General features: G+C 32.3%; 2 protein-coding genes across 2 annotated transcripts in view; one reads left to right on the top strand and one right to left on the bottom strand.

The window, feature by feature from the left end:
• Window positions 1-13957, top strand: part of LOC130447248 (general transcription factor 3C polypeptide 1) — a 62638-nt gene that overhangs the window by 6598 nt on the left and 42083 nt on the right. The window contains exons 6-9 of the mRNA XM_056783959.1: window positions 776-992; window positions 4430-4975; window positions 8560-8870; window positions 12453-12864. Of these exons, the coding sequence (XP_056639937.1) occupies window positions 776-992; window positions 4430-4975; window positions 8560-8870; window positions 12453-12864 (1486 nt within the window). The remainder of the gene's footprint in view (window positions 1-775; window positions 993-4429; window positions 4976-8559; window positions 8871-12452; window positions 12865-13957) is intronic.
• LOC130447260 (uncharacterized) lies at window positions 9404-10604 on the bottom strand. Its single transcript, XM_056783971.1, has 2 exons — window positions 10166-10604; window positions 9404-9805 (listed from the first exon to the last, which is right to left on the bottom strand). The coding sequence occupies exons 1-2, from the start codon at window positions 10525-10527 to the stop codon at window positions 9574-9576; spliced, it is 594 nt and encodes a 197-aa protein (XP_056639949.1). The 5' UTR covers window positions 10528-10604; the 3' UTR covers window positions 9404-9573.

Here is a 13957-nt window from a genome sequence, read left to right as displayed (position 1 = left end):
TAAAACGCTTATTACAAACGATACTCTGTTGTTTGTTGACACTATTTGAGCGAAGGTGCGATATCAGATGCAAAATCTAATTAGATGAATTTATGAAACATGTAATGTAAGGAAATTTATAATACATTTTACTTTCAGTTCGAGGTACCTGTATTACGTTATGATTGCTCTCATTTATAATTTTATTAACAGCTCTCTTGCTGGTTAACTGGAAAGGGTAGTTGCTTCAAACTTTCAGTAAATTTGCCAAAACTGGGCTAGCAGAATTTCCCGTGGCTGTGCCTTCCAGTTGTAGAGTCTGTCATTAAAAGAAAAGTAACTGAATCCAAACAAGTAATCAATTGAATCTATAATCAAATTATACTGTATATCAGTGTGTGCTGATAGGTATCTCCCATGTTTCTTAATGATGTTATTTACTAAAATTCTAAGTATATTAGTAAAAAGTGATACTAAGTCTAAATATATCAGAATATAACCATTATCCAGTGCTATATCATTTATTCACAAAGGTTTTTACTTTGTTCTTACCTTATATCTACAAGTGGCCCTATGTTCTAAATTATGCGCTATTTCCAGTGATAATTTTTTTAATGCTGGATGCAGTAAAATGATTGCTGCTTAGGTTAAAATAATTATTCTAATGTATTATTAGTTCCTCGTTCTCACTAACTAAATATACCATGTACTCATTCGAACGTGGCTCATCTTTAGCAATACAGTAACTTTATGTGAATCGGAATATCCATATAATTGTATATTTTGTTTATTGCAGAAGAAAAACTTTCTGGTCATAAGATGTACGGTGCAGATACTATTAGAGATATTTACCAATATATCCGATCAAATGAAGATAAAGGTTGCTTTGGTAATGAAATCAAACTAAACGTAGGGATCGACAAAAATACTGCGAGATTAGCTTTGAATAAACTACTTGGAAAAGCGCTTATAGATTTTACCAAATTTGATGATGGAAAGCAAAGGAAATATGTGTAAGTATTTATTAACAAGTAAATGAATTTATTTAAAAAAAAACTGTCTAAAAAAATATTCTCAAAGGCAAACGTCTTTAAGAAATCGTCGTCTAAATGCAGTTTAACTGCAACAACAGTTCCATGAAAAATGAGGAGGGGTTATTATTAAGTGGACAGTGAAAATAAAATTGTAGGATAGTAACCTGAACCCGATTGGGCTTTGTTCTGTTCTCAGAGGAGATCAGAATATACCTCCTTGATAAGAACAGAATAAAGAAACTGTATTAAACACGAGGAGAGCAATTTGTTACATTGAGGAAGGGACTGTTCATGGCTGTGGTTCCTTCATAATCTGAGATACTATTTATAGATTGGCCAGCATGCAGTCACGACGTAAACCAGATTTAACATTTACGGGATGAACTAATAAGAAGAATTTCTCCTTTACTAACTCTAACCTCAATCCCAGGACCTAATATCGCAGTCGGAGAAGAGTCAGGATCATTATTAAAAATCAATTGTTAATTTAGGTAGAAGACTAAACTTCTTTAAAAATAGAATGTTTTTGTTATTTATTTAAACAGTTTTTAACGGTGCGGTGAAATTATACCCAATATTTCTTACTTAGTTGATTTATTTATACATTAAATAAACTATTCAGTTTTTACTCAATTTTCCGCTAAGACTTGAGTATTCACTTAATTATTACTAAAAACTTGTATGTATATATAGATTGGGGGTCTTATATACACTCGGACCCAAAGGACTTGCTGTTATACTGGAGAATCCAGTGATCCATCAATCCCACTCATTTTAAAAAGTCTAGAATGTAGGATGACTTCAATTGTCAGAGATGTTCGTCTTCTATTTCATAAGCACCCAGCTGTAGTGCTCTGGAGTTTCGTAGTATTTCATACTTCGAGAGAATGTGGATAGAGGTTTTGTCCTCTGTGCAACAAAATCTGCACGCCGCATTATCTGCTAAGTCTAACGTGTTCAGGTGTTTGTTGAGACGACAGTGCCCCGGTAGAACTCCTGTAGATTGTTCTTACTTACGTTGATACATTCAGCAGATGTACTCTGCTTATAGTTACCCAGAAGAGTCTTTGCCTGTCTCATGAAGGGACTAAACACTTACATAATTTATTTAAGTTCACCGTTTACTTGTCTATCCTGATGTGTTCGGAATGACATCAGATTATTCACTGACTATTACTGCTGTTAGAGACTTGTTTATAGTCCAGTCAAATAAAACTTTGAAGGTTACAAAAATTCCCATAGAGCTAAAAATTGGTATGAATGTTGATACTATTAAAATGAATTGTGAAGAGTCCTCATCAATCCCCCTTGTGCAAAAAATTTTATTGTTGGTTAATGTTTGCAAAAATAGGTTTTTCACGTTTTTCAGCTAAATGTTGAGTTTTACAGCAAAAATAGTTCAAACAAAAATCGTAGATCATCCGATTCTCAACAAAAAATGTATCCACACTTTTTCATAAGTATTGCCATTACCGTGATATAGCGGTTGAAAGAAATGAAAAAAAAATGTTTTATTCGTAATATGCACGTTAATGTACTTTTATATACATTTTTGAATAGTTATATGAGTAAACATATGAGTCCCCATGTCTTATACATACAAATTATAAAATTATTAGAATATAAATGAACGTCAAAAACTCCGCCCGATTTTCATTTAGTCGCATGGCCTTAAGTAACATCTCATGTCTTCCATTCAATTGTCAGTGTGGCGATGGTCGTATACCTGCTCCGTTTCAAAGGTCTCATACTCAACAAAATACGGTTAGTCGTAAGCATTCCTTCGTAGTGACAACTCGTGGTTATCAGTTATATTTTGTAACAAAGTTTGTGCATTTTACTGTTGTCACAATTCTGCTTTATTTGTAGTCAACCTTTGACTAAAAGTGGAGTTGTTACTGTTGATCGCAGCATGAAAGCATTAATTGATGCAAGTTTGAAAGAGGTGATGAATTTTCGGAGTATGTGAAAGACCGGACATCTGTAAAAATTCATGTGCAGTGTCGAAAAAGTAGTATTGATACCGTGAAAAGACGGCGCCAAGAAGAAGCTGGTTCATCAAAAATAAGTCCTTCTCGAACTTGAGCACGAGTAAGTGCAACTACATTTTGCTTCAATCAGTGTTGTTTATTTTGCGGCAATGAATTAAATGAAGAGTTGGAGAAGAAAAAAGCACTGCAGTACCGACGTAAGATTTTTAAAGTGACTACACTTTCGTTCAAAGACAGTATTCTAACTATACCTAAAACTTGTTGTGATAATGTAGTCAAAGCTATTGCTGCTCAAATTGAATTTGAATATGGTTTAGTCGCTGCCGAGGCTAAGTATAATAACGATTGATACAATTCTTTTTTGAAACCGACCACTGGGGATAAAGTCGGTTGTCCTCAAGATGAAGCTACAAATATTGCGATGAGAGAAATATTTAAGTATATTGAAAAAAACGATGATTGTCAATTCACATTAGACGAATTGAAAAGTATTTGTAAAAAATCAACATCAACATATTTTATATCAAGCTTGGTACGAAAAAGAAACAGAATAATTTTTCCAAATTATTTTTTCATTTATATATTACATAATTTGCACAGATTTCATCATTTTCAATACTCAATTTGAATTCAATAGGATCATAATAGGTCGTGGAATAGGCATACCGGGGAAATCACGTTAAAAAAAGCACACTACCTCATAGGTGGTGTGGAAACGTATCCATATTAGGAATAAAATATTTTTTCCAATTCTTTCAACCGCTATATCACGGAAATGGCAATACTTATGAGAAAAAAGTGTGGATACATTTTTTGTTGAGAATCGGATGATCTACGAATTTTGTTTGAACTATTTTTGCTGTAAAACTCACCGTTTAGCTGAAAAACGATAAAAACCTATTTTTGCAAACTTTCATCATCAATAAAATTTTTTGCACAAGGGAGATTGATGGGGACTTTTCACAATTCATTTATAATAGTATTCTGAACATTCGTACCAATTTTTAGCTCTATGGTATGTAACCTTACTTCTATTTTAAGGACTAATTTGACTGGACTATTATAAACACTTAATCATATCCAAAATTCGAGATCTGCCGAAAACAAATGAAAAGGTCTTCTTAGAAATTGATTTTATAAAACAAACATAAAATACTGCAAAAAAATATGAAAAAATTTCTGCTGCAAATAATAAAACAACTTGATTTGTATAATTCGTTAATTATAAATAAAATAAGTAATAAAATTAAGCCTAGCAATAAATGATAATTGTCTTTAATTTCTACAAAAGTGAAAAGATCAGTCGACCGATTCCTATGCATGCAGGTTTGTTCAAAGCATCTTCAGAATGTTTTAAATATGTACATTTTTATTGAACATAAAATAATATGAAGTGACTAGTAAAAACTATATGTATATTTTTAGGTATAAAGCAGTCTGTTGGAAAAGACCAGATTACCCAACTCCCTCTTCGCCACCTATTCAGAAAGTATCTTCCATAAAAATGAAAATGTTGGAAAAACAAAAAGCAGCTGTAGCAAACAAAAAAGAAAATCAAGCTATCAATATTGAAACAGAACCAAGTACAAATTTACAACTTGATAGTTGCTCAATAAAAACTCCAGATATTTCCAATTGCAAATTCATAGTTGCACAAATAGAACAAGAAGATAAAGTGGAACAGAACAAAAATCCAGCAATTTCTGAAATTAAATTGAAGAGCTCCTACACTATACACTTATCATATGTTTTATTAAATACTGAGCAGATATTTAACATTAATCAGTTGTTACTAGAAATCACTCCGACATTAAATATTCTCGAAGTTAAGGCAATATCTGACAACTTCCTCAAAAGAAAATATGAATTGGATGTAAAAATAAAAGTTTCATTATTCAAAGCTTGTTTAGGTGATGTAAAAGCGATAAAAGAATTCACAGAGGTTAAAAGGGAAAATAATCCAAATGAAAAGTAAGTTACATTATATATTATTTAATACTTTTCACTAACTTGTGTTTGCAAGTTTTACTATATACTATACTATATATACTATAGTATATATGTATATATACTATTTTACTGAGTCTGAAGTTTTAACTAGCCTCAAAAAATTAAAACCAAACGTTTTATCTAGTCCCGATGGGTCGCCAGCCTTTCTACTACGACTCTGTGCATCTGTTCTTGCAAAACCATTATGTTACCTCTTTAATCTCTCGTTAAAATGTGGTAAATGGAAAACTGGACGAATTTGTCCCATTTTTAAAAAAGATAATAAGGTTGTTATTGAAAACTATCGACCCATCACAATTATTTCCAACTTTTCTAAGGTATTTGAAACTTTGCTTTACGAAGTTCTTCTTTACCACATGAAACTATCCATATGTAATGAACAACATGGTTTTCATCCTAGTAGATCTACGGCTTCAAATTTAATGTGCGTAAAGCAATATAGGCAGCACACTTGGATTGCGGTAGTCAGGTTGATGTCATCTATACAGATTTTTCCAAAGCTATGGATCACTTGGATCATGGCATTCTTCTGACCAAGGTATCCAACATTGGTTTAACTGATTCATTTACCTTTTTTTTAATTTTTTATGTCATACCTCACGGATAGAATACTTACACATTTCAAAGTGTATTACCTTATCTTTCACTACAAAACTTAACCCTCTCATTTCAATTATTGTATTTCTAGTAAAGTACTTAAAATGTCTGTAGCATTCAAAGATCTTGGTGTTACATTTGATAGTATATTGAACTTTGTTAAGCATATTAATATTATTCTTGTTGGAGCCTTTAGGAACCTCGGTTTCGTACTGAGAAACATTTTACCGAAGTTCAAACCGTATTTTTTACTTTTTAGTTTTAGTCATTATCAAGATTACTGATAATTCTCGCAATGACTCCAGTGAATAACTCTTATTAGTTATAACTGCACGTTATAAATTAGTGTTTTGTAAGTTGGTAGCAACTCTGCATTGTAGTTGTTCCATATGCATATATTAAATAATTCACTCTAGACTTTTGCGATGCTAAATCCATGAGACTGAAACGGTTTTGTGGGAACATTCCTAATACATTTTTGTGCAATTTTCTAATTTCTCAGAAGGTGTTAACCAGGTATCCTTTACCTTTTACCTAACACATCGCTGAATAAGTCGTGTGACTAACTAAGAAACACACTTTTTGCAAAAAATATATTTTATTCATCAATGTAATCTCCTTCAAGAGCAATACAATCATTCCAATGCTCAAATTAGGCTTCAGCTTCGGCAATTGCTTCTTGCTCCAAATGAAGATAAGATAACAAATGAGATGATCAAATACGGCGGAGAAGCCATGAAAGAAAAGTACACAAAACTGTTTAACATCATAATTCAACACAGAAAAATACCAGAAGAATGGAAAAGAAGCGTAACAGTGCCTATATTTAAAAAAGGAGACAAAACTAATCCTGCCATCTATCGCGGGATAACCTTATTAAGCACCTCTTTGAAACTGCTTACAAAGATTCTTGCCGAGGACATAACGTCAATAATGCCAATCAGCGAAGAACAACAAGGCTTTCGAAAAAATCGGTCCACGATTGATGCATTATTTATAACAAGGCAATTAGTAGAAAAGTCTCTTGAATATAACACTCCTTCATATCTCTGTTTCATAGACTTAACGAAGGCCTTCGACAGAGTTCAACTGAAGGATGTAATTAAGATATTGGAAAACAAAGAGGTACCCAAAAAATATATAAGACTTATAAAAGATCTGAACACTAATACAACAACACAGTATTTCGGAACAACGTCGGGCATCCGCCAAGGTGACAGCTACTATTTAATATTGTTATGGACCAACTGGTAGAGACCATAACAAACTTGGGACTAGGATACCGCATGGGAACCTACAAAATTAACATCTTATGTTATGCCGATGACGCCGTACTCATTGCAAAATCAGAATACAAAGAATGTTACACGCCGTTAGCAAACGCGCAGAAAATTTAAATATGGAAATTTCAACAAGCATGACCATAGCTAAGGAACCTCTACGCTGCAAGTTAACAATAGACAACACCACTATAGACCAAATCATATATTTCGAATACATAGGATGCAAAATAACAAGCACAGGATTCCTTGAAGATGAAGTGAGGAGACAAGTGAACAAAGCAGCTACAGTATCGGGACATCTTAAGCAACCAATTTGAAGAAATAAACACCTCAGTATACCATGCAAATCCAGAATCTACAAAACATGTGTGCGACCAATTATGACATACGGGGCAGAAACGTCGGTAACAAAGAGGATACCAAGAACAACAGAAGTGAAAACGCTAAGAACTATAACGGGTTACACACTGAATGACAGACAAAGAAATACCGACATAAGGGGAAAATGCGAAACAGACGACATTGTCAGATCGGTGAGAAAAAGAAGAAGAGAATAGAACCCGCATGTCAACAGAATGACGACAGATAGAATAGCAAAAATCATACGTAACAACATACGGAAGAAGACCTGTTGGACGACCACCAAAACGATGGCGGGACAGTTGGCAATCAACCTCACAGGAACTACTGCAGAGAAACCGGAACTGAACAGGCGCTACGCCTTCTACACGATGATGATGATAAGAATTTTTTAAAATCTGTGAATAGCCAGTAGTCACTGGGAGTCAGATCTGGACTATACAGTGGATGAGGAAGCAATTCGAAATGTAATTCGTTCGATTCAACCATCGTTGCCATCCACTTGTTAATCAGTGTATTGCCTTGATGAAACAGTGGTTTGTTTTTCGACATATGCCGCTTTGGAGATATTCGATGAACAATATTCCATGCGCATCCCAAAATACTGAAGCCATAACTTTCCCAGCTGGCTGTTGTGTCTTTAGACGCTTAGGACGTAGTTCATCGGCTACAGTCCACTCAGATAATGATAATGGCCGAATACTGTTCTGTATTATCAACACGTTGTTGTTTTTGATCGATTGTGAACAAATGCTGCACCCACTTTGAAAAAAGCTTTCTCATGGTCAAATTTTCATCCATGATTGTAAACACACTGCCTTCTTATATCTTTACAGCCTCAGCTATTTCACGTAATTTCAATTTACGATTAGATATAACCAATTTGTGAACTATTTTGATGTTTTCTGGAGTAATCACCTTATTTTTTTTTGTTCAGTTATTTTGCTCAACTTTTTGCTAAATTGTGTTTCTAAGGAAACTTTGTGATAATGCTCTACTGTCAGGTGTTTTGTTTGATGTAGTTCTTAGTTTTTGAAATACTTTACTTCAGCCTCATATATCTGTCTTTAAATTTTTATCTATGTGAAAATACAAACATCAACTTGTGTTAATTTTTTGTTAGTTTTCTTCCATATTTTTCCTATTTTGTTGTTTTGAAATTGTGAATTTTGTTGGTAATTTTTTTAAATGCACCACCATGTATACGCCATTGCGTAAATTTTCGGTCAATCATTTTCACCATTTAAGTTTTTGTATTGAAAAAGCAATTAAATAGTATCAAATCTAATATTTTCTTATTTTCAGGATGTCCATACCAAATTTAAGTCAAGAACAAAGAAGTATTACAGACACAAACGAAACTTCTAAATTAGATTACATGGGCTCAAATCCTACTGAAGTTTTTAATGAAGTAGATCAAGATGTAACAACTAAGATAATTGTTTCGACAACTCCTGCTGAAATTCGATTAGAAAAACAATATCCAAAATCTAAATTGTTAACTGAAAGGGTTTCTAAGAGAATGCAAATTATTATAGACCTTGTAAATGAAATGCGTTTGATTGAAGAAATTTTTACAGTGCAGAAATGTATCATCGATAAAGAAATAGAAACTGGTAAGTATTCAACACATAGCTATGTTAATTAAAAATTTTAACCAATTCTTTTTATGTTATTTAAGCGTTATTATAGTGTCTGAATTGTGATGTGGTATGGAAAAGGAATTTTTAAGTACATAATAGAATGAACAATCAACTAAATAGTAATATGAAAAAAGAAATATTTTTCACAGATTAAATCACCAATCTTGTTTGATAAGACCAGTAATTATGTCAAAATAGGTCAGAATAGCACAAAGAAAATTCTCAACAAAGGCTTGCCTCTATGTGGGTTTGAGAACATGGTTTATCTTATTAAGTACATTTAATTAAATCTTTTCAGTACATTCAACTATAAATTGTAGGATGTATTTGAAAGAAGGGCAAAGGGAAAATTTTGTTATAAAAAAGCGTGTCTGGCAGGTTAATTATCAGTGTTGGTGTGTAGTGGCAGTAAAATTTACATTTACAGTGACTACTTTATTTCTATACGCCGAATGCTTAATTATAAAAATCTGTAAAAAACTTGAATTTATGTAATATGGCCAAAATCTCGCGTTCCGTTGGTGTCCAAGATAAGCGTTACATAAAAATACATGATAGGTGTGTATGTAAGAAGTTTTCAATCTAGAATTTAATTAATTAACTCAGCTAGCCAATCTTACTAAATAAAAAGAATATAATCATTCAGTTGCTGTTTATTCCAGCTTAATTTATCATTTCACCATAAATTGTGATCTAGTACTTCCTGAATGGGCTTAGAAAATTGTCCACACTTTCTGAATGGATGATTATTGTAGATAGTTGGAGTAACTCCTTGTGGTTTATCGCCAGTGCTCTGCTTCAATTTGAATGATGCATAAGTAGTTGGTGGAGATGAATAGAGTGGATATTTTTTATACAGATCTTCATTTCTGGTATAGAATTCATCATCTGGCTCAAATCCATCTTTTCTGAAATAAAACTACATTTCAAAGGTAACATACAAAGGCTGCTATTTGTATTTCTGGTATAACAATGAACAGAGAAACATGTATTTATGAAACTGGGAAGAGAGGAAAAATAAGACGAAAGTAATTAAGTGTAACGTCGGAACATACTCCTTACATGGGTTCATTGGCTTTATGATAAAATTTCAATCCAGGAAGGAGAGGATCTCAAAAATATAACAGAAACAGGGTGAGTTAGTCTAATATCATGAAATTATGTCAGGAAATTTATGGATGCCCCCATACAGTTCCAACGCCAAATTTTTTGAAAGAGGAGAACAAACTTAAAGAAAACTATTATTATTGTTCTCAAAATATACATACCTAAAATACCTATTATAAACTGTAACATAATCCCCTGGAGGAATAGGAGCATCCACTTCCTGGAGAACCTCGTTTCTCGCTTCTTCCTCAAATTGTTTCAGGAGCTGTGATTTTTTAACTCCTAAAGCACTTCTATCATTTTGAATGGGACTCAAATACGAAGCTTTCATCGTAGAGCAGTCTACATCTCGTGGATACATGTAAGAAGCGTCTCTAATCAAAAATGGTTTACTATCGCCTTTATATTTTTCCACATAACATTTTTCTAACAAACGATCCTCGACGTCTGCATTAGGTTTACGAAGAACTTTACATTTGTCTTCGACAGATGGAGGATAATCAGCAGCAATGTTTCTTTGCATCGTTTTCGTTTAGAAACGGTGCTTCAATCTAAAAAATAGTCTTTTGACAGGTCTCTTGACAGATTTAAATTTCGATACACTTTGAAAGGTATGATGCTATAATATAATTAGGTTGTTTGATTGGATTGTTTGTTCTTCTTTTCTTTGTCCTTTGCTTATATAAGTATGGAGTCTCCGAATATTTTGGAGCTTTTATGATTGCATTCAAACAAATAAGTAATAGACGTGGATATGAAAATAAACAAAAACAAGACAAAAGTGATGGAATAGGAGAAGAAGAGACCAAAATAAATATAAGAATCAAAACAGAAACACTGGAACAAGTTAAAAATTACCAATACCTAGGAATAATAACAGACGAAAACGAGAAACAAGACGCAGATATGAAAATAAACAAGAACAAGACAAAAGTAATGGGATTGAGGAACAAGAGACTGGAACAAATTTTTAAAACCAGAAAGTTGTATACTATACCTGATCATATATGATCTTCCAGATCCGTCCGTCTTTGGAATATTGCTCACACATTTAGAGCTCGGCTCCCAAGCAAGCCGTGAAGTTGCTGTACTAAATACAGAAGAGAACAATTCGACTTATAGGCGATCCAGAGATGACCAGAAACATGGAACAAAGAAGTAAGGTAAGATACTATCACTGCTCTTCCAAGCTGTCCAACATAATCGAACCTAGAGCAGTTTTTGCAAGACCTACTTGACAGGCAAACGTGACTCATGAACACCGAGTTCGCCTGTCGTCAATTTATCAGAACACATTTCTTTGGAAAAGTACAAGGATAGGGAATCAGCTACCAAGGCACGTCTTTTCCAACACTACAACCCTCAGAAGTACAAGATTAATATCCACAGGCATCTACACACGTGAGGTACCACACGAACTACTCGAGCGTAAAAGGGTTTACCCTCTTGTGCTTGCCTTTTGCATATATAAAATCTTTGTTGCGATCTGGATACTTTTTATTAAGTGAAAAGTTCTTTTATGATTTTGATAACCTCTCATAAGAATCATTCTTTGCTCTTGTTAGGTGAACATATTTAAATTTTATAAGTACCTAATTACAAACACCTTTGATTAATGATAATGAGAAATAATTCATAATATTTTCACACGATTAATGACAAAAAATTTTCTTTTTTTATGATGTATACATTTTTTTATTAATTTAAACTGTAACTAAATAACTATCAAATCTAAAATTATGCAATCTTGAGGATTATATATTTAATTTAATAGATTAATAAAAAACTAAAAACAAGTTATTTTGAATATTGGTGTATAAGCTGTATACTTCTAATCGTCTAATTATTTGAAAAAAACTTGTATTCAATATTGTTTTTGTTAATATAACAGAAATCGAAATATTGGCAAGTTACTTTTGATCGCACTGTATAAATAAAAGATGTTTCATATTTTCAAGTTAGAGAAATCATATGCATATATCTCATACATATTTTTTTCGATATTCTATTCAATAATAGTTTTATATTTACCTTTATTTACTCACTACAATATGTGAAAAATTTTCATTAAATTTATGAAGCTTTTATAAGATTCTCATTTATTATTTTATCGTGCATAAAAGTTCGATATCATACAAATATTATACACACAATACTATTTCATAATTGCCACTAAAAAATTATTAATAATAATACCACATAAGACTTTTCTCAAATTAGTTACCAGTACAGACAATACGAATACTCTTAAAAACAACTGGCTCTTACCAAATAATCTTGAAAATTTAAGAATAATTACCTGTTCAACACATTTTACATTATTATATGTATATGTTCGTGTTCTGTTCAATCAATATCGAAACATTATTGATTGTTTACGTTTATACGGGGTACTTTCAAAATAATGTTTCCAATGTTTAAGACGTACTAAATTTATTTGGATTTTAGGACACAGCGAAAAAATTGATAGAAAATCTTTATTGAGAATATTAAAACGACTAGTAGAAGAAGGGTTCATAAAAATTTTCAAAATAATCGTTAATAACGAGAAGATATATAAAACGATTGTATTTGTTTGCCATCCAACGGTAACCTCAGACGACGATGTTATTAAAAGTGCTAGCGAACAACTTAAATGGAAATACTTCTTTGGTGTGGTTAGAAAAACTTCAAAGCCGCACATTCCTGGAATTCAAAAAAATATTGAAAATAAATTTTCATCTTCTCCATTTACCCAGGGTGACGTTTTGAATAGCATCAAGGAAATGAAGCAACTGGAAACTGATTTATTGAAAGAAATCAAACGGAAACTTAACAAAAACATTGGAAAAGTGTATGGAGTTAAACCAAAGTTTACAAGGTAATTGTCCATTTCTAATTTTTTTAAAATTAATTTTGTTTTATTAGGAATGAAAACTTTACAATACTTCCAGAAGCTAATTGGTTGGTTTGAGCTGTTGAGCTCCTATTGGCATTGGCGTGATGAGCTCCAGTAATAGGACCTCTTCAACTATTCTTACGCCAGCGGACCAGTTTCTTTTGAGTCTTCTGTCCGGTTGGGGTTCTAAAAGTGAATAATGTAAGGGGTTGATGGGCAGTTCTATTCTGTTGCAGTGATTTTTATTTTGATCTGCGATTACTTCGTGTATATAGAGGATTTTTAAGACTTGATAAAGAGTTTGCATTGGATTGGCTTCTTTGGATAATACTTGTGTTTGATTTGATGGCACATCCCCATAGCTGGATACCATACATCCAAATTAGCTTAATAACGATTTTGTAAATTAGGACTTTGTCTTCTAAGGCCAATTTGTTTTTGCTTCTTGACGATGTGTTCATTAAACCTAAGATTTCTTATTTTGAATAGAAATCTAATATTTGAATTAGGTTTCCTTTTTTTGCTTTTGGTTAGTTATAATGCAATTGAACACATAACGGAAGAAAAAGGGAATGTTCATACTTATTGAGAGTATCTTCAATTACTGATTTCACTTTGGATTGCACAGTCTTTAATTTGTTTATAAATTTTATTTTTAAATTTGAAGTATGTTTAAGACAAGGCTAGTTTTGTTTACTTATATATATTCGACTCTCATATTTTTGAATTTGAAAAAACTGTTTTTTGGATTGATTTCGTTATTTTTTAAAGATTAATCATGACATCAATACCTTTTTCAGCAATCGGTAGGGCAAAATATGTAAATATGCTGAAATGACAAATGCGGCTACAAGTTCTTTTTAGGCGATATTAATATTAATATTCTCGAAGTGAATGAGTGAATATGAGTGAATATGGTTATAGATCAGCAATAAATATTCCCACCAGAGTACAAAAAATTTCCAGCACATATTTGGACCATATATTTGTTTATACAAATAATTATGATAACATACAACCCATGACAATCGCCAGATCTATTATTAACTATCATACAACATTATTTCAACTTGTT

Source organism: Diorhabda sublineata, chromosome 8 (assembly GCF_026230105.1).
Source record: "Diorhabda sublineata isolate icDioSubl1.1 chromosome 8, icDioSubl1.1, whole genome shotgun sequence".
NCBI lineage: Eukaryota > Metazoa > Arthropoda > Insecta > Coleoptera > Chrysomelidae > Diorhabda > Diorhabda sublineata.
The sequence above is the reverse complement of the archived record's forward strand: the minus strand, read 5'-3'. Positions and strand labels throughout refer to the sequence as shown.

Coding starts and splice junctions, on each gene's coding strand:
- LOC130447260 (XM_056783971.1), bottom strand. CDS start 10,527: ATGCAAAGAAACATTGCTGCTGATTATCCTCCATCTGTCGAAGACAAA. Junction 9,806..10,165: donor GTTTATAATAGGTATTTTAG/GTATGTATATTT, acceptor GTTTTATTTCAG/AAAAGATGGATTTGAGCCAG.